The sequence below is a fragment of the Echinops telfairi genome, unplaced genomic scaffold (genome assembly GCF_000313985.2).
Source record: "Echinops telfairi isolate 266 unplaced genomic scaffold, ASM31398v2 ScPeMD7_24;HRSCAF=84, whole genome shotgun sequence".
Lineage (NCBI taxonomy): Eukaryota > Metazoa > Chordata > Mammalia > Afrosoricida > Tenrecidae > Echinops > Echinops telfairi.
In genome coordinates this window covers 5970882-5996820 of record NW_022103921.1, presented here as the reverse complement: position 1 = coordinate 5996820, position 25939 = coordinate 5970882, and the positions used below count along the sequence as shown (strand labels likewise).

Genomic DNA, 25939 nt, shown 5'->3' with positions numbered 1-25939 from the left:
GCAAGCATAGATGTTTATATGTCAGGTCTGCCTGCTCTTGGAGCAAGGTGATTCGATTGTAATTAAAAGGAGACATTAGAATGTTATGATTGCTCTGGACTCTGAACTGTCTTGATATTAGGAGCAAGCTCCATTCTCAGGGCCAGCCCATCGCCCCGATGCTCGCGGTTCAACTCGGTTACGACATGTCACTTCTGAGTCCGATGGGGGAGGTGAGGGTGTGGGCATTCTCAAGATAAATTTCTCGTCCACTGTGAGGCACGGCATCGCGAAAAGTAATTTTGCTTTTCTGAACTTGAGTTCGGGTGACCCGAGATTCTGGAAACCCCCATAGAGCTGGCAGACTTTATTGCCAAAGACTCTTCGTTGCACAAGCAGGTCAGATTTTCTGACAGAGAACATTCTTTATGTGATAATATCTTGAATTAACAGAGTATTTTCCTTCGGACTTTGTGTTAATTGGTGACATACAGGGTATATGGAAGTTATATGAACTCAATTATGTATAAATAACCCACAGATGTACTGAACTGAACTGCCTTCGGTGCTATCTTGTATTCTTAAATCTGTATCATAATAAAATCCCTTTGAACAACGTCTGAGAAGCACCTGGAGCCATGAGTTGCTTAATAAACACACTTTGGGTGATTATTTCAAGTTTTGGGGGGATTTTTTTTTGCTAGCCCACGGATATGTTTATTCATATGGACCCAGAATAGCTCATGCACAGCACTCCCAACGAATTGGTCGCGTTCAGTTCTGCGGGGCACTGAGGCTTCCATGAAACCATTGTTACGAATCCAAACGGAGAACGGTCCTGTAATATTAGATCTAAGTGTTCTTTGTTACTTTGGCATGTTCTGGAGCCACTTTCATGGTTCCGTATTCTCCGATGTCTAGAATACTCTCTGGATACATTCCTCTCTCATGCCATTCATTTATTTACCGCTTCATGTGCTGGCCCTCTTGGGGTTTGGAGGGCTGTTTTTAACAGGTGGTAGGATAATTAGGCCAACACAAGACCTTTCCGTCAGGCTGCTCATTTCTCCGTAGACTCAGAAGCGCGTCCAATGGTCTTCTCCACGGTGCCCGCGCTTTCTGTCATGCTCCTGCTGTGCTTTGCCCTTGCACCTTACTTACCGACACCTGCCCGGCCAATCCTAGACACGTGTGGGGCCTCAGTTGTGTGCTATGTTCGGGGGCTGCCAAGTCTGAGCCCTCTCAGAAGAAAGAGACCAGTTTTCACTCTTCCCTCCCAACTCTTGATCAAAACTGCAGCTCTTGATTGGCATTTTCTTTCTCAAAGATTCATTTGCTTTTTCTTTCTCTCGTTCTCCGTTCAGTGTCGATTTCCAAATTTTCAGACAACCAAAGACGAATGAACTGCTGCCACTGAGCCCATTCCACCTCCTGGCGTCCCGTGTCTGTCAGAGGAAAAGTGCTCATAACGCTTGTCAGCGGCTGATTTCTCAGAAGTAGATCAGCCGGCCTTTCTTCCAAGGCACTTGGGGTGGATTCGAACCTCCAACGTTGGGGTTAGCAGTTGAACGCGTTAGCCTTCTGCCTCCCCCAACGCCAGCATGCACTCACTGTCCTAGAGGAGAGGGAATGAATCACTGAGTATTTCCCAAAAAAGGGGGGTGGGGGGTGGGTAAGAAAGGGACGCTGAGACTCAAAAGCAAGATCACAGAGTGGGAATTTCAGCAATACGAATGGACATATAATTAAAGGCACATGCTAGATTAGCACTGTTTGTGAATTTGAAATTAAATCCAGTGTATTGTGGCCTGGGTTGCCTCCAAAGCCATGCCAGCCCATGAGTTGGTCATATAGGCAAAGGGCATTTCCCCCAGCGGGTGGAAGTACCAGGAGGCAGCTCAGCGTACCAGGAGCTTGAAAATGGTGTGAGATTCACTGAAAAATCGTCCAGTAAGACAATTATTTCAGGAAATGTGAGTTTTCTACCAGATTTCAGATGTTGACATTATTCTTGATTTAAACAAAGGGGTGTTACAGAGTATGCACTTTACTGTATCATAAAATTATCAGAGTTGAGACTCCTTGACTTCAAGGAGATTTGGATCCCTCTTGTTCCTTCCTAATGTTCAAAGCCTGATGGCAGACCCTGGGACAACATGGTGACCATGACCTGTGGCCCCTCTTCAGATCCTGAATATTTTAGGTGTGGTAGCACACAATCTCTGGTGCTACTGCTTACCTCCCCCTTTGTGGTCTGAAAGGAGCCGCAGCCGATACATACATAAACCAGTATGGCTTTGTACCAATAAAACTTTATTAACCAAAAAACAGGTTATCGGTCGCATTGACCTGTAGGCTGTTGCTTGGAGACTCGACGTAGTAGATGTACAGAATAAAGAGGAATTCCGTCTAAATCCCTATGGTGAGCCAGTGTTGGGATTTTTTTTGAAACATGGAAAGGTTCATGCCCACTTCCTGGAAAAGTGGATGTTTACACCGAGACCTAAGAGATCTGTAGGGATGGCCAGGGGATCCCCACTTCCCTGGACGTAGAAGACGGTCAGCGGGGTCTCCACTCTGCTCACAGACCATCTGAGTGCTCATGTGGTGGGTGGAGCTGGACCGTCTCTTAGACTGAATAAGATGTTGTTCTCTGTAAGGCTCTATTTGAATCTAGTCTTTATCATTGAACAGGCTGAACAAGGGGAAATATTGCTCACTTCTAAGACTTCACTGTAGCATAGCAGGTGGCCCAGGGGGTTAAGCAGCTGAAAGAAAGTATGGAAGTTCGAGACACCTGCGAAGAAAGACCTGGTGACCTACTTCGAGAAAACCAGATGGAACCTAATTCTACTCTGGCACAACTTTTCTTTTTCCTTTTTCAGCTGCCCTGCCAGTAGGGGTGTGGCCATTTGGCGGCGTAAAAAACTAGAACGAGGAGAACAGACAACCATGGCAGCCCAGCCTGTTCCCAAGAGACGTTTGCTGCTCGGACAGCATGGTCCCAAAGGGAAGGCGGCATTGCCGAATCCAGAGCTCACACCCTTCACTGAGCTGAGAGGGGTCTCTGATCCCTGTTCATTTAAATCAATGAACTTCCTGGGTGGAAGTCAAGGGCCTGTAGGCCTCTGCCTTCCACACACTCAGAGGCTGCACACACTCCTTGCCGAGCAACAGCAGGCCGTGGAGGTGTGTGCCTCTATGAGTCAGCAGTGGTTTCGAATCCTGGCTCCCCGACATGCCAGCCACGTGACTAGCAGTGAAACACTCTCTCGCGTGTCCTCTCTGGAAATCGGAGAGGTTCCCATCTCCCACGCAGAGCTGTCGGGAGCCGATGGCCCGTGCAAACCCTGAGCGCTGGACCCAGGCAGATAGCGCGTGCTCAGTGATGTTGCCAGCTTGGTGCTCAGTCGCCGACTTGCCCATCGTTTCTAACCCTGCTTGCCGGGGCTGAGAAGAGGGAGGGGTGGCAATGTGAGTGACCCCCTGGGAAAACGGCGACCCACAGCACCACTTCTTCAGAGGGAGTTCGCCTATTCGTTGCATACAGGTTACCACGCACTGCCCGATCGTTAAAAAGGAAAGCGTGTCTGTTCTAGCCCAGCCAACAAGAACCGCTAAATACCTTCGACCGTGCAACTCAAATTCCTGAAGGGTCACGATCAGTGTATCTGTGTGCGATGCCCAGGGTTAACACAAGCAGCTGCAAACAGAAAGCTGGGAAATGGGAGTCTACCCAGAGGTGCCTCAGAAGAAAGGCCTGGTGATCTACTGAGAATGTAGCCATGGGAACCCCAGTGGAGCGCAGTTCTACTCATAAGGGATCGCCATCCGTTGGAGGGAACTCGGTGGTGACCGTACCTCTGCTCATGTCATTGGCCTCATAGATGGCCATCTGTCCTGCTCCTTGCAGGGTCCTACTCTTCCCTGTCTACTTAGCCCAGCGGGTTCTATGTAACTAATTTTTTCCCTTTTTAACATTTTATCAGGGGCTCATACAACTGTTATCCCAATCCATACACACATCAGTTGTGTAAAGCGCATTTGTACATCGTTTCTCAAAACATTTTCTCTCCACTTAAACCTCCGACATTAGGTCCTCATTTTTCCCCTCCCTCCCCGCTCCCCCCTCCCTCATGAGCCCTTGATAGTTTATAAATGGGTATTTTGTCATATCTTGCCCTGTCCGACGTCTCCCTTCACCCGCTTTTCGGTTGTCTGTCCCCCAGGGAGGAGGTCACACACAGTTCCATGTAATCGGTTCCCTCTTTCCTACCCATTCTCCCTTTACCCTCCCAGTATCACCACTCACACCACTGGTCCTGTAGGGCTCATCCGCCCTGGATTCCCTGTATTTTCAGTTCCTATCTGTACCAGTGTACCTCCTCTGGTCTAGCCAGACTTGCAAGGTCGAATTCGAGTCATGGTAGTGGAGGCGGGGAGGAAACATTTAGGAACTAGAGGAAAGTTGTATTTCTCATCATTGTTACATCGCACCCTGACTATGTAACTAATTTATGGAGTGGTTTCCTCCCAGGGCCCCAGCTCGCTTCATGGTCCTCCGCCTGTTGGATGTGTATAGCAGGACTACTGTGACAGCAAATGGCCTTTGGCTGTTCCTCACCCCCCCCCCCCACTTACCTGTTGATGACAGGCTTCCCCTGCCCCTCCTTTGCCCGTTCCTGAACTTGTCAGCCCCCGTCAGAATCTCTACACCAGTCACCGGAATGCCATGGGTGCGCTCTCTCCTATTCTTGGTGTAGCCAGGACGTCCCTCTCCCTCGCCGGCTTGCGGGGACCCTGTGCACAATGAAGCACCACGCTGCCTGCTTCTCTGCCAGGGTCAGCGCTCCTTCGAGTGGATGTGTATCTCCAAGCCTTTCTTTCCGGCCCATCTGAGTCTGGAAAGGCTGTTCCGAGTCACAGTGAGCCGTGAAAGCCTCCGTGTGCAGACAGACAGTGGCCGGGCATAAAGCGCACAGGCCAGGCATCCAATTCTACTCTAGTCTCACACAGAGAAGACAGGCATTCTGTCCCTGGACTCCCACCACTGCACGAAGCATTGCCCCCAAAGGATGCCCACTGCCAGCGAGTCCACTTCAACTCAGAGGGTGGCAGAGAACCGGACCAGAGGACAGTTTGAGTTACGGGAGGGGCAACAGGCTGATCGTTTCAGGTGCTCGGAGCAGACAACCTCTCGGTCATCTGTGAGGGGCCCTGCACTGAGGCATCAGCAAGGTAGATTCCGCAGCCGAGACGAGTGTGAAGGCGACATCATCCTACAATCCACCCGGGCGCCCTGCTCAACCATGATTCTACTCCCTAGACCTTCCTGTCACTCCCATTAAACTCCCCGCCACCGGCCATGCTGTCGAGGGTGCGGAGCACACATCGCCTCATTTGTCATGGGGGTGTTTCCTAGCCAAGACGACATGCTCCGGAAGGACACTGCTCTATCAGACCAGCCCCACGTGCCAGAGATGTAAAGTTAGGAAATTGCGTTGTTTTTTGTAGGAGGACAGGTGCTTTGTATTTTTGTCTTTTTAAAATCATTTTATTGGGGGCTCAGACAACTCTTATCACAATCCATCCATCCATCCATTGTGTCAAGCACATTGGTACATTTGTTGCCCTCATCATTCTCAAAACATTTGCTCTCCACTTGAGCCCCTGGCATCAGCTCCTCATTTCCCCCCCTCCCTGCTCCCTCCTCCATCATGAACCCTTGATAATTTATAAATTATTATTTTGTCATATCTTACACTGTTCAACGTCTCCCTTCACCCACTTTTCTGTTGTCCATCCCCCAGAGAGGAGGTTATATGTAGATCCTTGTAATCCATTCCCCCTTTCCACCCCACCCTCCCTCCACCCTCCCGGTATGGCCATTCTCGGCACTGGTACTGAAGGGTTCATCTGTCCTGGATTCCCTGTGTTCCCAGTTCCTATCCGTACCAGTGTACATCCTCTGGTCTAGTCCGATTTGTAAGGTAGAATTGGGATCATGATAGTGGGGGAGGAAGCATTTAAGATCTAGAGGAACGTTGTATGTTTCATCATTACTATACTGCACCCTGACTGGCTCATCTCCTCCTTCTGTAAGGGCATGTCCAGTTGCCTATAGATGGGTCTTGGGTCTCCAATCTGCAGTCCCCCTCATTCACAATGATTTGATTTTTTGTTCTTTGATGCCTGATACCTGATCCCTTCGACACCTCGTGATCACACAGGCTGGTGTGCTTCTTCCATGTGGGCTTTGTTGCTTCTCAGCTAGATGACCGCTTGTTTACCTTCAAGCCTTTATGACCCCAGACGCTATTATCTCTTAATAGCCCGGCACCATCAGCTTTCTTCACCACATTTGCTTATGCACCTGCTTTGTCTTCAGCAATCGTGTTGGGAAGGTGAGCATCATGGAATGCCAGTTTAATAGAACAAAGTATTCTTGCATTGAGGGAGTACCTGAGTGGAGGCCCAGTGTCCAGGATGAAAGGTTTTACATCAAGAAGTTATACTGATTACTTTCCTCCAGTGTGAGAGGTAGCAGCTATCTGTATCTTTGACAGTTTAGTGAAGAAATCTTAGAGAGGGCACTGTAGTCTCTAGTTATTTTTTTTTAATTTACAAGCTGTTCATAAAATATGAAGAATCTACCTATATACCTCTATTCCAGACACCCCTGGAAATGAACTGAATTAAATAGTGCTTTATAATCACTATAGCTTTGTATAAATGATTATTTGAGTTATCTTGAAATGTATGCAATACCGCCTGTAATTTTACTTTATGAAAATAAAAGTAAATGTATTTTTGCGTGAGGAGCCCTGGTGGCATAGTGGTTACACCTGGGCTGCTGCCAGGTCAGCAGTTCAAAACCACCAGTTGCTCCGGAGGAGGAAGACAGGACTTCTCTTCTCCCTTGCCTAGTTACAGTCTGGGAAACACGGTGACAGTTCTACCCTGTCCAGTAGGGTGACTGTGAGTCAGCATGAGCTCCATGGCAGTGCGTGTGTTGCCGCGGTCCCTGACGGCTTGCTCTAGTGCAGTATTTAATGTGAAGCTTTCTTAAGATGTAGGTGTGTTGCAGACTTCAGGCTGCTAAGTCTGTCTGGAACAGCATGCACTCCCTTGCGGAAAAGCATCCTGCTGTCTGCACACAGGAGCACGTCTTTGCAGTGGTGGGACCAGCCAAGCAAGGGATGCTCCGGCCAAGATGAAGAAATCGGCCTCTGCTGGTGCTGTCTTGACACCCCCCCCTCCGTGATTTAGACAAGGTTTTATTCTTTGGACCCAGTCATCCAAAAACTCATGTTCTATTTTTCTTCCTCGCAGGAGAAACTCTGCCTGCCCCATCACATCCTTGAAGAGAAAGGCCTGGTCAAAGTTGGTATTACGGTGCAAGCATTGCTCGACGTCACCCTGCCGAAGGCTCTCTTCCCATGAGGCCCCGCGCCTCTTGCATCAGAGATCCCAGAGTCTGCCCTCAGAGCCCATACCCCTCCCCCCGCCCCCCCTCACTGCCTGTTGGTTCCCCCACTCTGGTTGTAAGGCCAAGGCTTTCAGTCTGTGGGAGGACTTCTGGGAGAGCTTTGACCCCTTCAGAACTGACCTCCGTGATGTTCAGAGTGGAAGGGATGTCTCTTGAAACCAGTGAGGTGGCTGGTTCACAAGGACTAACCACATCAATGCCTTTCACAATTGTCTTCGTCCCTTCCGCATTCTCCGGCCGCCATTACCAAAGCACCAAGCACAACTGTTTTCACCAAAACCAAACCGGCTCTCTATTTAGTGGGGGAGGGGACACCATCAAATTTTTCAGGACGTTTCTTGAGACCATTGCCTTTAAAAAAAAACAAACTATTTTTGACATGCAGAATATTTATATGAATATTATTTATTAGTAAGTTGTTATTCATCCTTTGGATGCAAATTGTAAATTAGGAGACTATTTTATTACTGCTTTTTTTGTGGTTAAACACTTTATTTTACTATTATAAATATTGAGTTCTTTTCTATTCCTCTTAGGTCTCAGTAATCATGTTTTCGGGTATAATGACTCAGAAAAAAATTTTTTTAAGCAAAAGCAAAACGCGGTGCTTCTGTGACAAGAACTGTTTTCTGGGGAGACATGATTTACACTGTGGCTTGAGGAACATGGGTCTTATTTATAGTTCTGCATTCCATCCAGTTTCCTACATCCCAGCAGCTCATCCCAGGGCAACGACCCGACTGAAATCTAGAGAGCCCCCCAGAGTTGTTTGTAAATAGCTGTGATTTAAAAAAAAAAGAAAGACATATTAAACTTGAAGATAAAATGTGAACAGTTATTTTTTGGAATTCATACTTTTTCTGCTATGCACAAATCCTTCCCATTTTCACCACGCAAGACTTAAGAAGCGTTAGTATCACATGTCTTGAAGTGTAAGTTTGCACTATAATTTGGGTTAAGGCAGATTGGGAGGAAATGGGGAGGAAAGGAGAGATGAGAAAATGTCGATGGCTTAACCAGGAAGTCTTAAGGGAAACTGACAGAGGACAAACCAGCTCTTTGTACAAAGGCCAGTTTCCGAAGGGAAACGGGTTCTGAGTAGAAGCACCCCTCTTAGGGTCATTGCGAGTTGCCTTCCAGAGGAGGCTTGGTCTCAGCTGTGAGGCAGCAGTGAGCTGGAGGCGGGGAGCAGCGGGGAAGGAGAAGGTGAGGTAAGTGGCATTCGCGAGGTGGAGTGGCCAAGAGGGGAATGAGCTAAAGCTCTCGGAGAAGGACCAGCCACGGAAACTGGGTCTGAGCGATGTGCCCGGGCTTCATGGAACACACACTTGTCTATTTTGGGCAGTTGGATGCACGTACCCTCAAGCTGCTTAGATGCACCCGACACGCGTCTCTGAGCGTCTTGTACATGCCGGCTGCATCCTCTTCTCTCCCACGCCACTGCGCATTTTTCAGCAGGAACCGCAGCTTCAGCATCTGAGACAAATGTAAAGGGGACCGACCGCAAAGGACACGCGGAAGAAGGGACCGGCTGCAAGGAATGCAGCACCGAGATGGTTTAGGGGAACGGAACAAAACAGCCATCGGGATTGGCAGCTAGCAGTGGTGTTCTCTGCCATGTGCACTTTAACAAAGTATATTTTACTACTTCCCTGTACTGCACAAATGCTTGTGTGTCAAGTAGCGTACTGATGTAAAGAAAGAAGAGTTATTGAACAAAGCAGATACGAGGTAAGCGACATCCAAAGGTTGGTTCTATAAAGAAGACTTTAGATGGCTGCACCTTCGTGGGCATTCAAAATGCAGGGTCTGAAAATATTTTTTATATTGTCTATATGGCGACACGAAGCTCCATTGTTTAGAGAAGTTTTGTGTTTTTCTTTGCAAGATTAATTTTCTTGAAGTGGACTGAATAATAGCAATGGCTTCAGTATTTTGTCGCACAGCATTTTTAATGGAGCCCTTTTCTGGTGAACATGTTTCTCTCCTTGTATACTGCTTATATGTGCAATAAATGTGCATGGCCAGCTGACAGTGTCGTATGCGAATAGAATGTTCCTAGTGCAAATATCCTTCCTTTTATTATTTAACGGTCATTAAAACTTTGACTTTGTATGAACTATCTTCAGATTGATGCGTCCATCTGATACAGTGGTTAATGCTTGTGGTTTAAAAAAATATATATGGAAACGTCATAATGAACACCTAATGTGATTTTATATCTGTAAACAAACACATGTATGTGTGGGTAAGTAAAAAGCATTAAAAATCATAGAACCCCTTATTAAACAAAAGTATCCAAATTTGAAGCTATTGTTCCTCATGTCCTCTATGTAGGTCTGTACACTCCTAAAAGTGATACTTTAAAAAAAAAAGTGATGCTTCCATCTCTCCAACCCTTCCCAAAAGAGTCCTCACTCCCTGAACGAGATAAAAAGGGCAGTTTTCATGTTTTAAACAATTCTTCATAATAAACTCCTGTGATCATCCTGTGTCCTTTGAGAATGTCTTGTCAAGGTTATCTCTCTGGAATCCTCCCCGCTTCCATAACCTTCTGATCTGACATTGCTGCCTGGAAGTTACCTGGCCCAGCAGATCACCTCGGGAGCCACTTCTTTGAATGGACCGTGCTCTCTGGGTGATGCTGGTAAAGCCAGGCTCATCCCACTTACGATGGTTTCCTTACAGTCATCTCCATTATGTGTGATCTTGCTTCAAAGACTGATGGGCAGATCTTCTCTGAGCCAGCTCATCTTGACACAAATTGGACACACATAAAGCCCGATGCTGGGTGATATCAAATGTCTACCTCAGATCGGAGATGCTGCTAAAGCCTATGAGACCCCGGCATCGGTGGTGATGGTAAGGCAAACCCACCAGTTTCTATATTGGTAGAAGTTGAAAGCCTTCCGTCTCTTGGCTCATCTTTGAGATATTCCTAGTCTTCCTTAAAATGTTCCATCCATCTAAATACTATTGGTTTACATGGGACACTGCCATGGATTAATTGTACAGCAGGTTTACCCCAGAAAACATTTACCAACGTGATCGTAATTCTCTGGCTGGCAGTTGATGCTTATGCCCTGACTCCCCGGGTGTGATTCAGTGTTTTCAGTCAGGAAGGGGACGAAAGGTGAGGTGCAACACCCTCAATCTGATCACAGTGTTGGTCAGAAGAAAGGGGGGTTTCCTGGGGGATAGTCTGCAAAATCTTTACAAAAGATAAAAAGAAAGAATAGAGCAGAAATCAGGACGAACTTCCACCCAGAAAGAAGTGTGGGGAGTGGAGTGCGGACTGGGGGTCTAGCTTTGCCTGTATCGCCAAGGCCATATTCAACCGCTAATCCTTTTTGTTTCCAACTTTTCACATTCCGATCACCAGGACTTAGCAGTTCACCTTGAGTGCATGTTGGATCAGTTCCAGTCTACAAAAATTTGGTAAAATTCTTCAGTTTCTTCATCTTTGGCCTTGGTGATTGGTGTGTAGACTTGAATAACTGGTCTTTTATACATATGGATATTATACATCAATTGGATATTATAACAATCCATACATCAATTGGGTCAAGCATATTTGTGCCTATGTTGCCATCATTACTTTCTAAACACTTAAACTTTCTATTTGAGCCCTTGGCATCAACTCCTCTGTTTTCCCTCTTCCCGCTCACCCCCTCATGACCCCTTGATAACTCATAAATTATTATTATTTTCATATCTTACACCAACTGCTGTCCCCCCCCCCCCCCCTCCACCCCCAACTCCTCTGCCCACCTTCCCCCTACCACGGCTAGTTTTTAGAAGTGAGCCACCTCTTCCTTTTCCTCAGCCAGTCTTAGTTTGGGAGATCCACGGAAACCACCTGGTGGTATTTGCAATGTTGGTGGCTTTGTTTCCAGCATCATCGTAACACTCAATAGGACCCCAATCTGATAGCTGAGTGGTAGAAATGCTACCTCTTACCCACTCCTAACTCTCTCACACTAACTTCAGGCTTTTCCATAGCCTTAGCCCTACTGTTAACCCTAATTCTAACTGTAACCTGTACCCTGATCCTGGACCTAACGTTAATCCTAACCATAATCCTAATCTTAGCTCCATTATTAACTAAGCCCATCACTTACATTGGCCCATCAACCCTAAGGCTAACAGTAATTCATGTCCTTAACCCTAACCCTTACTCTGACCCTAACCTTGGACCAAGACCAAGACTAGCCCTAACTGACCCCCAAATGCCCTAACCCATACCCCAATATCTAACCCTATCCCCCAGTAACCCTGATGTAAACACTAACTCCTAATCTTAATACTAGGCCAGGCCCTAGGCCTAGCCTAAATTTAGCCCCAAATCTTAAACCTAATCCTTAACCCCTAAGGATTAACAGTAACTAATACGACACCAAGCCCTAGGCTTAGATCTAGACTGACACCTCACAATAACCCCAAATCTCCCCCAAATTATGATTCTAAACCTAACAGCATACCAAACTACAACCCTATCCCTATCTTGACAACACTGTAACCATAATCCTATTCTACCCCTAACACTTACCATCCCATAAACCTTGCTATAACCCTAACACTAACTAGGCCTAAAACACGATCAAGCCTAGTCCCAGCCCTTGTGAAACTTGTAAAATTAGCCATGATTGGGCCTAACCCTGACCCATAACTGAAAGCTCTGATAATTGGGTGTTACATAACGAAAACCTGTGGTGGTTGGGTGCTATGTAACTAAAAGCTGTGGAAGTTGGCTGTTATGTTAACTTGAATTTCTGTGGATGTGTAGGGTTGAAATCCAACCTGTGCATCAGGTCACAGCCTGAGGAGGCCTCCTTGGGGTGTGGCCTTCTTAGAAGGGAGAAACTGGGGACTTCCTATTCTCTCTCTCTCTCTTCCCCTTTACCTTCTTGGTTGCTGGGTCTCTGCCTGCCTCCAGGGTCAGCACCACGTGGGCCACCTGACCTTGAGAGCTGTCAGCGCCCTGCCTTGTCTCCACCAACTTCGGGTCCACTCAGCTGCGTCTCCTGGCAGCCTGTGATCTTCCTGCATCCCGCTTCACCTTTCTACGTGATTAGCCTGCGGCTGCATGAGTCTGAAGAGGACCCCAGCTTATCAGACTTAGGGACTTAAGTTGTGCTAGGCCAGGATGCCTAATGATATGATTACTTTAAAAAAAATCATTTTATTGGGGGCTCATACAACGCATCACAATCCATCCATCCATCCATTGTGTCAAGCACATGTGTACATTTGTTGCCCTCATCATTCTCAAAACATTTGCTTTCTACTCGAGCCCTTAGTATCAACTCCTCATTCCCTCCCACTCCCCCTCCCTCACAAACCCTTGATAATTTATAAATTATTATTTTTTTCATGTCTTACACTGTCCAATGTCTCCCTTCACCCACTTTTCCATTGTCTATCCCCCAAGGAGGGGGTTATATCTAGGTCATTGTGATCGGTTCCCCTTTCTCCCCCACCTTCCCCTTCCCCTCCTGATATCTCTACTCTCACTATTGGTACTGAGGGGGTTGTCAGTCCTGGATTCCCTGTATTTCCAGCTCTGATCGATACCAGTGTACATCCTCTGGTCTAGCCCGATTTGTAAGGTAGTATTGGGATCATGATAGTGGGGGGGGGGGAGGCATTAAAGAACTAGAGGAAAGTTGTATGTTTCATCAGTGCTATACTGTACCCGGGCTGGCTTGTCACCTCCCTGCGAACCTTCTGTAAGGGGATGTCCAGTTGCTACAGATGGACTTTGGGTCTCCAGTCCACACTCCCCTCATTCACAATGATATGATTTTATGTTCTGGATCTTTGATGCCTGATACCTGATCCTATCGACACCTGGTGAGCACACAGGCTGGTGTGCTTCTTCCATGTGGACTTTGTTGCTTCTCAGCTAGATGGCCGCTTGTTTATCTTCAAGCTTTTATGACCCCAGATGCTATATCTTTTGATAGTCCTGCACCATCAGCTTTCTTCACCACATTTGCTTATGCACCCATTTGTCTTCAATGATTATGTCAGGAAGGTGAGCATCATGAAATGCCAGTTTAATAGAACAAAGTGTTCTTGCATTAAAGGAGTATTTGAATGGAGGCCCAATGTCCATCTGCTACCTTAATACTAAACTTATAAATATATGCACATAGATCTATTTCCCCATTGTCATATATAAATATATTTACATATATACATGCCTATATTCAGACCTCTATAAATGCCCTTTGCCTCCTAGTTCCTTCCTCTATAATTTTTTTTTATATAAAACTCATTTTTATACGTAGCTGAATGCCACTGGATTTGTGTCTCTGGACCAGTGGTTCTCAACCTTTCTAATGCCGTGACACTTTAATACAGTTCCTCATGTTGTGGTGACCCCCCAACCATAAAATTATTTTCATTGCTACTTCATAACTGTAATATTGCTACTGTTAGGAAACAAGGTAACCCCTGTGAAAGGGTCGTGTGACCCTCAAAAGTGTCACGACCCACAAGTTCAGAACTGCTGCTCTAGAGAATCAAGCCTAACAAAGCATAACACTAAGAATCCCTCTAACCCTGACCCTAGTAGTACTAACCTTAACTTAGCCCTGTCTGCTACCCTAACCCAACTCCCTAAACTTAATCTGAACCCTAACCATAACTCTATGTAACCTTAAACCTAAACAATAATTCCTAATCCTGAAAACTGCACCTATCACTAACCGTATCCCCATTTTTACCTTTATTCCCAACCTTAACTATATAACACTAGCCCAAGTTTGGTCCAACATCTAATTCTAAGACCAAACCTAAAGTTCACATTAAACTAAGCACTAGACAACCCTAGTCCAACCTAGAGCTCTAAAGCTAGCCCCAATGCTGACCCCTTACCCTAACTGTAGCCTCTAACTCAAATTCTAAACATAATCCAAACAGTAACACTAACAGTAAAGCCTAACCCTTAACTTTAACATTAACGGTAATTCCACCCATAACCCTAACCTTATTTGAATAACCCCACTTTAAGTACAACCTTAAACTTAGCTCTGAATCCTTCACGCCAACCCTAAACCTTAATCTAACGCTAAAAAAGCACTATGCCTACCCTAACCATAAGCTCTAACTCCAAACCTAACAAACACTAGACCAAGCCCTAAACCTAGCAAAACTCCTTACTAAGTCCCAAACCTACCCCTCAAATTAACCTTACAGCAAACCTAACCCTAACTCTAACCTAAACAATAGACTAATTGAGAGGCCGAGCCCAACCCCACACTCTTACCTTAACCCTAACCCTAACCTAAACAATAGACTAATTGATAGGCCTAGCCCAACCCAACACTCTTACCTACCTTAACCCTAACTCTAAGACTAAATATAATTCTAATACTATATGAAACCATAGGTGTGGCGCTAGTACTATATTTAACTCTAAACTAACCCTATCGTTAGGCTTCGCAATAGCCCAACCCTTAACCCTATCCCTAATATTTAGCTAAGCACTAGGTTACTATAGTGCAGTGATTTTCTTGATATTTCCTAGCCCTAGTCTTTGTAACTCCCACCAAATGACTAGGTGAGACCATGCAGATTGGGTAGATTTCCTTTTTCACTGATGGGTAAGAGAAGGTGGGGGAAGAAGATGCTGACAGGCTTATATGATTCCATTGTGAATGATTGTTAACAGGATCCTGACTATAAAAACGTGAAACTCTAATTCAAGAATTAAGTCAATGTTCCCATCCTGCTGGGTAGAACATGAGCCATCCCAGAAGCAGGAAGCTGGGTGTTACTATCATCACGAAAGAAGATCCCAGTGTTAGGAACCCCTCTCTCTAAGAAACCGAGGGCTGTGAACCAGAGACCTGGAGGAGAAGTGGCAGCGGCAGCACCAAGAGCATGTGGTAGAGTGGCAGGCCCCCTGTCCCCTGGAACAAGGAAAGCCTTAATCAGAGAAGTTGGTTGCTATATCTTCATTTCTCCTACTAGTTCTGCTTCTCTGGTTGAGTTGACTGGTATTATCTCACGACAACACAGTTATCTGTATTTACGAAGGAATTATCGACCACACGCAAAACAGTCATGCATTCAATGCTCGTTCTTAGCAGGCACAAGACTGGACAAGAGCAACCTTGTGTAGAATGCCGTCTATGTAAGTTATTACCAGGTTCAACTCTTGACTACTCATACTTACTTAGTAGCCCTCCTTTATAAAACCTGCTGTGAGTTAAGCGAAGGTTTACAGAGCAGATTCGTTTTCCATTTAACAGTTCATACACAATTTGCTTCATCTCACTGACTGCCATGCCACAATGTCACGTCACTTTTCTCACTTGCTCTCCATTTCCCTTGGATTATTACTGATTTTTGTATTTTCAGTACTATCTAAAGAAGCCATGGTGGTGCAGTGGTTAAATGCTTGGCCGCTAAATGAACGATTAGCATTGGAACCCAGACTCTGGCTACCTTCTTCCTCAGAGCGTAGCTTTGAAAGCACAGTGGACAGTTCGACTCCAAATGCAACCGGCATGGTTTGGTACTCACGTCTTCAAATCTATTCGGACTCAGAGCGAACTTGTGGGAAAGAGTCGGACTGCTCCCCTGGGCAGAGAGGCTACAAATCTTTACGGTAGCCTTTTCTTCCTCGGAGGTTTTGAACTGCTGACCTTAAAGTTTGCAGCTCAACTCATAACCCACAAGCGACCAGGGCTCCTTAGCACGATCAATACTGAAATCCCACGAGGACTGAGAACTGTGGCTGCAGCACTGGGCCCAAACAAAACCAAGGTGAGGGTAACGTGGGGCCCGGCACTGTTTTGTTGTACAAAGGGCAGGGTCACTGGGAATTGGCATCAAACCCGACAGTCTCATTGTTGGACCCTTTAGAACTTAACAGCCTTCTTTGATTACAAACATGTACTCTTGCTGGGTGTTATCTAACGCTTGGATGTATTATCTGGAGAGCCTAGTTCCTGGGGCAGGCCATCATGCTTGGCAGAGTAAGGGGGCAACAAAACAGAGGAAGGTCCTCAACAAGACAGACGACACAGTGGCTGCCACAACGGGCTCAGACAACCACCTGCGTGAGGAAGGACGCAGGACAAGGAGAGGCGGCGCTCTGTCCCGCTGTACACACACAGGGTTGCTCTGAGTTGAACCTTGATGTGCTTTAACAGAAAGACTGCTGCTGGTAAGACCAGTCTTCAGGAATCAAGTGTCAAACATGTTTATTACAGTACTAAAATAACACAGTTTCATACTTACAAAGAGACTGATTACATTTCATAGTTTGTTCACCAGGTTAACCTTTTCTGCATGTGACTCAGAAAATATTTGCAGATACAATCACATGTGAACCTTAGTTTTCCTGACTTTGCTATTTTCATACCTGATCTCATTACTTACTTAGAGACTGGTTAGCTGTTAACGGGTGGATTTTCAACTCAGTGACCCGTGACAGTCGAGCGGCTCCCTGGGCTCTCTAGGGTGCAATCTTTACAAAGGGAGCTTCAGTGGCACTGTGGGGAAGTCCGTGCTTGGGACCTACCAGCTGCTCAGTAAGAGAAAGAGAACGAGCCATTTGCTTCCGTAGAGATGATAGCTTTGGAAACCCTTTGGGGTCAGTTCTGCTCTGACGCAGAGGGGCTGCTAGTTGAACCTTACAAGGCCGACCTCGGGTCACTGTGCTGTGGCCCTGCTGGGCGGGGTCCAACTACCAGCATTTGGGTTAGCACCTAAGCCCTAAACTCCTTTTTTAGAAACTTAATACACACAGATCTATTTGGTTTAATAGATAGGATCATTGGCTCAAGAAACAATATGGTTTCCAATCTTATCTGCCCACAAATGAGCGGTGTGATGATAGGGAATTCTCGTTAACATTTCTAAATCGGTTTCTTCACTCAGCCACTAGCCAGCAGGGTTCTGCCTGCACAGGTGAAGGTCTAGAAAGGGGAGGGGCTGGAGCTAAGATCATGTCTTCCTCCCCAGTGCTCATACGGAAGGCATTTGTATCGTATGATCGGAGGTCACGATAGTACGAATTTCCAAAGGAATTCAAAAAATGCTATAAATTATTCAAGATTCCCACATAAACCCTGGTAAAAGAAATTTAAAATCAGAAGTAGGTTCCATGTATTTATTCAGGAGCTTTGATTGTAGAATGAAACCCTTTCAGGATTATGAAGTCCGCTGTTTGGAAATCATCTCTTTTCCTTTGTCGTTCAGTTTACTCTGACCGGTCTCATTCCAGAGAGATTCTAGCACCTGAGGGCTCTCACGCATTCAGGTACTTTGCATGGTGTCTGATGTGATCGGTAATAAAGGTTGCGATGAAGTAGTAGCTGTGATCATAACCCTAGAAGACAAAAGAGAGAGATAATGAGGTATCGGTCTGACATTTAGACAAATTCCACATGATAAGTAAACTAACCATGGCACCTTGTTTGCTTGTAAAGGGTGAGTGCTATAATCAAAGAAGGGTCATAATAATAATCAAGGTCATCTGCACATGAGTATCTTGCACTGGGTTTATTAAAAGAGCCACAAAGACTAATAGAGATGCACCCTGCCGAGCCCCATTTTCCAACAATGCCATTAATGTGCTCGGGAGATGGCATATTAATTAAATGTGCGGAGTATAGATGTGGCCACATCAGAAGGATGAAAAGAATCAGGGATTTACAGAGCTTAGGAGGGACGCCTCTGCTCACTAAGAAACACACCGACATCAACAATCAAGTGCCTGTTTAGACACAAAATAAGCACATGAAGCAGTAGATAGGAGGCAGCAGACAAAGCCCGGTCCTCCTGTGTGTGCGCCAAACAGCTCAAGAGAGAGCCGAGTTCCCCTCTTATACCCTGAAGGCACCTTGTCACTTTGAAGGAAGAAGAATCCGTTAAACCTGACAAGGCTTTGGAATATAGCCCGCTTGGTAAACACAGGGGACTTCAAAAAGTCTGTGGAAAAACTGAATGAAAAGGTAGTGGAATTTTTCCATGTACTTTACGTACGCTCACATACTCAATTGGCTACAATGAACCCTTTTGAAAACTACCATGAAACAAAGCGTAGAGGGCCCAGGAGCTGAGCCGACAGCTTCTGCTTGAGACAGAGCTTGTGCCTGGTGGACGGCAAGCAAGTACGTGCGCAGGTAGAGGGGCAACATGGGCTTCCAGCAACTCTACCGTGTCCTCTGAGCAAACGACGAGGGAGCTTCACAGAAAAGGGGGACATTTACGTGGAAGTACTTTCCAAAGGTGTTAAGTGCCAGACCCTTTCCCTACACAATTAAAATACAAGGTCGGATAAACTGAACGCAATACAAAGTCTAAGAAAGATACCCCCACTCAATGCTCGATTCAACCTCGTGAAGAATCTCTGGTGGGGAAGGGGGCAGAGGGCAGAAAAGCAGCCGGAGGGGATCTTTCTAAGCACTTCTCACGGCCATCGAGTGGACGCTGACTCAGAGCAACTCTACAGGACCGGGTGGCACTGCCCGTGAGCTTCCCATGGTGACTCTTTATCGGTGTAGAAAGCTCCGTTTTTTTCACCTGAGGACTGGCGGGTAGTTTTGAACTGCTGACCTTGCAACCAGCAGCCAAGCTGGTAACACGATGCCATCGTGGCTCCTTTCTAAGCACTTACGCGTGGGTTTCCCGGGACAAGGCCTGTCTTACTTCCAGAGTACAGACTGTGTCTTGGGAGCAGCAGTTTACAAAAGTCACCCAAGGGATTGAAAAGCACTCTCGCCCTCGACAAACGATGGAAGTGCACGCGGCAGGGCTGCTGGCACGACGAAGGCTGAGCCGAGCGGCTGTTGGTGTGGCAGTCCTCCAAGATCAGGCCCGTAGAAAAACCACCTGGTTTGGCTCTTGGCCGATTTGTTTAGAGCTAACGGACAGTTTCCTTATGTCAAGAACAGCACTGCCCACGCATGTAGTTCTTGAGTTGGCAGAGGCTAACCCCTCTCCACTTGCTGCCAGAGCTGATTTTGACTCACAGCGACCCTCTGGAAGCTCCGTGGGATTCTGAGCTTGGAGATCTTTAGGGGAGTAGAAAGTTATCATGTCAGGAAATGATAGCTTCACATGTTGATATTTTTCTGTAATAAAGTTTCTACTATCTGTAGCAATACTTTTAGACTTGACCCCTGTGTGAGGGTAAAATGAGTTGATGCGATTAAAGGGAGCCCTGGGGGGCACAGAGGTCAAGCAATCAGTGCTGATCAAAAGGTAGTGGTTTGAACACCCCAGTCACTGTGGGAGAAAAATGTCTGCGTCCATAAAGATTACAACTTAGAAAACTCTGGGGCACAGAGACAGACAGGCAGAGAGACGACTTACGAAGCTTTGCTTTTTCAGGAACATTATTTTGAACAAAATGGCTTCGCAGTACTTGCCTCTTGCAATCTGAAAACAACAGGGACTTTCTTTTCTGTGCAGGCAGCTATAAAGTTATCAGGAAGCAGCTGTCCATCGGAAAGGAACTGGTCATCTTTCCCTTGGTCAATCAGGATGTCCAGCTGAGAGCCTGGGTAGGACGTCACCAGATGAGTCGCATCGTAAGCCTGCCAGGAAAAACAAAAAGGAGACCCACTGAAGAAGCAATGAAACAGTGCTTTAAAAAGGATCCTTCAGGCTACCCTAGCATCGCATAAAAATGTAAGGTTATTTAAACCATAGGATGATTAAATAAGAAATAGACTTCCGTGCTGGTTTTAAATTGGACTCGCCTGGCTTCTCCTGACACGGTCTTCAGAAGTCTATTTCCCAACGACAGCCTCTTCCTCATTCAAGTGAGAAGCCAGTGTCCTGAACCTTCGTGGTTGGGTGGTCTCTTCTTTGCCATAATTTAGGTTAGTTGTTGAGACACATACAGCACAATGCGTACAGATCCCCCGATTTCTGCCCATACAGCCCAACGGCCCCAATTACAGGCTGTGGCGAGCAACCATTCCTACCACGCTGTTTTGACATCTGCTCCCCAGGAACACTCTCTGCGCTCCAAGTTTTCTGCCGCGCCTTTGGATTGTCGCTGTTCAATTTGATCCACTCTATCGTTCTTAAAAGAGCATAATGTCCAAGGGCGGGCAGAGGAGACGAATTAAGCCGGTCTATTTCCTCGGCTTGATGCAAAGTGTGAAGATTATGTCAGTGCAGCTCTTCGGCGGGCCCGTCTGCTATGGCCCCAGAGAAATCCGAATGGCATTCTGCATCTCCTCCTTTGGATAAAGGTTGTGCTACAGGACCCTTGGCTCAACATGTTCATTAATGGTTGCAGACGCCATCTAGTTCTCATAGTGTCATGACACAAGGGGAAACCTTTCATGTTGCCACTTTTGGGTCAACACCTGGAACCTTGAGCCTACCCACTGCAACAAAAACTCACCGTCAACGGTGCGGATGCGGGCCTATACGACCCCATAAGGGAAGGCAGAACTGTCCCTGGGGTTTCTGAGGCGATAACTGTTTACTGAGCGGAAAGCCCTGTCGTTCTCCCAAGGAACGGCTGGTGGTTTTGAACTGCTGACCTTGACAATTGCAGTCCAACATGTAACTACTAAAGCCTGCCCATAAACCCAGGGAAGCTGCGCTGGCTTCAAGGAGTCTCAATTCAATCTGTGTTGACACACTACCACAGCCATCTTCTGACTCTGGCTCTTAACTGGCGGGGCACGCAAAGGAACACTGACGAAATGACCATGGAAACCTTCTCAGATCATCTTCCCATTAAAGCCATGGTGCTACGCTGGACTTGGTCATGAGAGGGCTTCGGAGTTCGTGGGAAACTGCCACCAACCTTTCAGAGCCCTCCTAGGAGTTTACATTGACCTGTGCCTTATTAGTGCCAACGTCTGATCAATAATGGAGAGTCACCTTAGTCTCTTGTGAGAACATAAAAGACCCGTGCTTCTTGTGCACCTGCTATTTGAATTTTGAGATCTCATTGCTAGGTGCAATCAGCTACATGTGCACCTTTTCACTTTATAAAACTTTTAGAACCCCCCGAAGATGACGTCAGGAATTAAATGCAAGGCCTGTGCAGGAGACTTCAAACTGAAAAAAGATGCAAGAGCAAAAACACCAAAGAAAACCTGTAACAGAGCAGCAGTGAGCTGCAGTTTGAGCTTGAAAAGTCATCCACCCAGGATTGGAGAAAGGAAAACGTGCCAGAGCAGGTGAATCCATGAGAACACACCCCCTGGCCCACAGGGAAGCCGCCTGCCAGGGCACCGACTTACAGGAATGTGTTCCGTAACTGCTCGAAGGGAGCACATTCCAGCTACCTCTGCTGTCACACTCCAGACCAAAGTGTAACTTCTGGCAAATTAAAGGGGAACTTCAATTTTCGAGGCAAGTTGCATATGGATTTCTAAATTTATGAAAAGGAATGGCATTTTTGTCAGGGCAAGAGCCAGTCTGCAGGCTGGTCCCTTCCCAGAGACTGAGAACAAAAGATGGGTAGGCTTAAACAAACTAAATAAAACAACAACAACACAAAGAAGGGAGAGTGTAAATGCTAAGTATGATGGTGTGAAGGAGCCCTGGTGGCATGACATGTTAGGATGCTAACTATAAGGTTGGTGGTTCGAACCCAGCTGCTCTGCAGAAAGGGGAGGTTTTCTGCTCCTGTAAAGACTTATAGCTTGTGAAATCCTAGGGAGCAGTTGCATTCTGCCCTACAGGGTTGCTAGGCGTCTCTGCACTGGCGTCCTACATTCTGACCACCAGCGCTGCAGCAGCTCTGGGGGGGAAATGACAGCCATTACAACCACCAGGCACTAGAGGGCCCGAGCCACTCTTGTCCTTCGCAGGCCTGTGAGTGGGACAACCTAGAAGGATGGTGATTTTCAAGAGAGTTTCACCAGGCCCCTCACAAAACTGCCCACCTATATGGTTGGTTATTGTAATCAGGAAGGAGGATGGACTGTCAAGTTATGAGGGTATGGGTAGATGAATTTTAAATGGTGTGGATACTTACAAAGACAAAAACGTTCAAGGCTACGTTCACTAAGCTGGTGGCCACACAGGAATCACACCTGGGGGCTCATGGGCAAGCTGCAAACACTAGGTGTGGTGGCTGACCACCTGTCGGAGACTTCCAAGAGAAGAACGTGGGATGAAGGGATATAGTCTGGGATTTGGGAGTTCAAATCATCAGGATGGCCGAGTCGACGGTGTTACACAAGTCCAGAAACCACATGCAATGGCAGAGGGAGGGTGGAGCCAGCGAACAGTAGGCCACTCTGAAATACAGGCTTATGAAATGAATGTGCATGGGCAGAGAATGTCTGACATGCATATTATTTGTATAAAAATAGTCATCTATTTTTTTAAGTCTATCCCCATTGGCTCTAGTTCTAGACGGAAAGACATCCAGTCCTGTCTTTTGCCATCTACTGCACAGCACCACGCCTGCTCATTCCCACGAGCTTTCAGAAAGACCTGATTTGACAATTTTGTTATCAGAGGTGCTGCCAATGTTATAGTTCACCTGCCACATTTCAGTATTCTTGATTATCAGTTCACCTTCACAGGCTGCACCGCTTATGCACTGACCATAACAAATCAAACCCCCAAGCACGTTTCCCTTTGACGTTGTGCTTCTGTTAAGCCAGGAGAGGAAGCGGAAGTGACCTACCAAACTGTGCTGCTTCTAGTTTCTAAGACTTCTAACTTTATTCCTCTTTATCCCAACAGGAAAATTAAACAACAGCCGCCTCGTTCTCAGATTACAACATAGTCCCCACGAATGGGAAAGACGGTCTTCTCCTTCACAAGACTCAGAACTGAAAACTCAAAATACAATTGTACGTATACATCATTCTTAAAGCTCCTAGTCCTAGGCCATTTCGACACTCAGAGTTCATCTAGAAAACTTAACAACGCTCCAGTGCTCATAATGGCTACACAAGAACACCATGTCCCCCAGAGGAAGGGCCATTTTTATCCCCATCTCAAAGCACCGACTGCCCATGCTTACACAGGCAGTCCTGTCGTCGGGAATAGTCACATCCACGTAAATTACGTAATATCCATCTCAGAACATTAGCAAGGCTGGAGTTTAAAACCTGAATCTGAGATGTAAGATTTGAAATAGACGCCAAATAATATAATTGCTAGGTCTCCTGGTTGTTATTGTATAATTGAGGATAGAGTTAATACCAGGCAAGTCTAAGTTTAATAATATGTGGTATGTTTTGCTATGATTAATTCGTAAGTGAAAATATACGCGAGCATTAAACACTGAAAGGGAGTAACAGTAGCACCCAAAGCTCAACCTTAGCATACTGGCTACAGTTCAGGACGATGAGAAAAGTAGTGTCGCTCTCTTTCTTTGCATATGTATCTGTAGGTGCGCTTTGCTGGCTCCAGGAATGGATGGAGTACCAATGGAAATAAGCACTGGAAGAACTCATTCATCTATTTGGAAGACAGCTATTTGGCCGACTGACTGAAGAGATCCGTATTTATGCTCATGACAAAGAAACATGGCCCGACCCAATGCTTAACCTCCAGAACATGATCACTGATACTGTACGCAAGTAAAATGTTGCTTCAAAGCATCGAACAATGGTGGCAGCAGTACACTGAGAGAGAACTGCCAGAGGTTCGGCCGGATTCTTAAGAGGTGGTGGAACAAGGGATAACACTGCTGATGCCAGATGCATCCTGGCTCAAAGCAGAAAGTACCAGAAAGATGTTTACTGGAGTTTCAGTGACTGTGCCAAGGCATTCGACTGTGTAGACCCTAATAAACTTTAGATAACCTCAAGAAGGATGGGAATACCAACACATTTCAGTGTGCGCATGAGAAACTTGTACATGGATCTAGAGGCAGGGGTGAGAACAGAACAAGGGAAGACCGCAGGGTTCAAAATCAGAAAAGCTATGCATCAGGGTGGAATCCTTTCACCAGACTTGGTCATTCTGTACGCTGAGCAAGTCATCCGAGAAGCTGGCTTAGATGGAGAGGAATGGGGCATCAGGGTCGGAGCAAGGCTTATGAACAACCTGCGATACGCAGCTGACACCACCTTGTTTTTTGAAAGTGAGGGGGACTTGAAGCACTTCTTGATGAAGATCAAGGATTACCACTCAATGTAAAGGAGCAGAAAATCCTCACAACTGGACCAAGAGGTAACATTGGGATACATGGAGAAAAGGCTGAAGTTGTCAAGGAGTGTGTCTTGCCGGAATCCACAATCAATACTCAAGGCAGCAGCACGAGAGATCCAAAGATGCATTCGAGTATTGAGAAGCAAGACTGTTCCTTTGAGGACTAGCGTGCACCGGACACAAGTCCGAGTAGTCTCCATTGTCTCACATGCATGTGACAGTTGGACGTGGAATAAGGAACTGTAGAAGAATGGATGCATTTGCAGTGTGGTGCTGGAGAAGACTATTTAGAGTACCGTGCACTCCTAAAAGGATAAACTGATCTGTCTTGAAAGGAGTACGGCCACAGTGCACCTTAGATGCAAGGATTGCAAGATTTTGTTTTATATACTTTGGACATATTGTCAGCAGAGACCAGGCCCTGAAAAGACACATCGTGCTTGGTCATCTGGAGGGGCAGGGAAGAAGAGGAGGGCCCCTCGGCAAGACGCACGGCCGCAGTGGCCGCAGCAGTGCGCTCAGGCACAGGAGCATTGTAAGGGTGGCACCAGGACCCTGCAGTGTTTCCATGTGTCGTGCATAGGATCGCCATGGTCAGAACTGACTTGATGGTACCTCACAACATGTATACGCTCTTGCTATTTATTCTTAATTCTGGAGCCTGCACGCACTTGAATGGGTTATGAATTTAATGTTTCTGTTATATAGAGACAGAGTTTTGGCACGTTCAAAAACTTAGTTAAAAACAATCTGTCATATCAAGATAGCCATCTAATACTTACCTTCCATTTACTTTGATCTGATCCCAAATATCCACTAAAGGCTTTTTTGCCCCAAGGACAGAGCACAGGGTTGCAAATTGGAGAAAATGCTGACACTGACTTCAAAATAAAGGAAAGAAAAAAAACATGTTATGTTTTTCTAAATAAAAATGAATAAATATTGACAATGTGCTTTAAAAACTCAAATGTTACTTGCAATTTGTTGAAAAAGTCTAAGAAACAAACTAGTCAGGTGTGGCTCATCCATTCAAACAAAGGTAAAGCTTGAACTAAATGATAGAGAAAGCGTAAGAGTGATGTATTTTATAGACTTCAAAAAGTTTACATAAAAATCTCATCATCCTTAAGACAGGTGAGATAAACAATCTGGAGGGAAAACACGATTGCTGAAGACAAAGAGGGTGCATAAGCAAAGGTGGTGAAGAAAGCTGATGGTGGCCAGCTATCAAAAGACATAGCGTCTGGGGTCTTAAAGGCTTGAAGATAAACAAGCGGCCACCTAGCTGAGAAGCAACAAAACCCACCAGCCTATGTGATCACGAGGTGTCGATGGGATCAGGTATCAGGCATCAAAGAA

General features: G+C 46.1%; 2 protein-coding genes across 3 annotated transcripts in view; one reads left to right on the top strand and one right to left on the bottom strand.

Annotated features, from left to right (window-relative positions):
* The window catches only part of LRCH1 (leucine rich repeats and calponin homology domain containing 1), a 157589-nt gene extending 147812 nt beyond the window's left edge, over positions 1-9777 (top strand). Inside the window, exon 19 of the mRNA XM_045289058.1 lies at positions 7312-9777. Coding sequence (XP_045144993.1) covers positions 7312-7422 — 111 coding nt within the window. The 3' untranslated portion in view covers positions 7423-9777. The remainder of the gene's footprint in view (positions 1-7311) is intronic.
* Positions 9778-17583: 7806 nt separating this feature from the next.
* The window catches only part of ESD (esterase D), a 31000-nt gene continuing 22644 nt past the window's right edge, over positions 17584-25939 (bottom strand). For both annotated transcript variants that reach the window (XM_045289063.1, XM_004714062.2), the window contains 3 exons: positions 25363-25461; positions 19861-20028; positions 17584-17816 (listed from right to left, as the gene is read on the bottom strand). In XM_045289063.1, the coding sequence (XP_045144998.1) occupies positions 17736-17816; positions 19861-20028; positions 25363-25461 (348 nt within the window). In that variant the 3' untranslated portion in view covers positions 17584-17735. The remainder of the gene's footprint in view (positions 17817-19860; positions 20029-25362; positions 25462-25939) is intronic.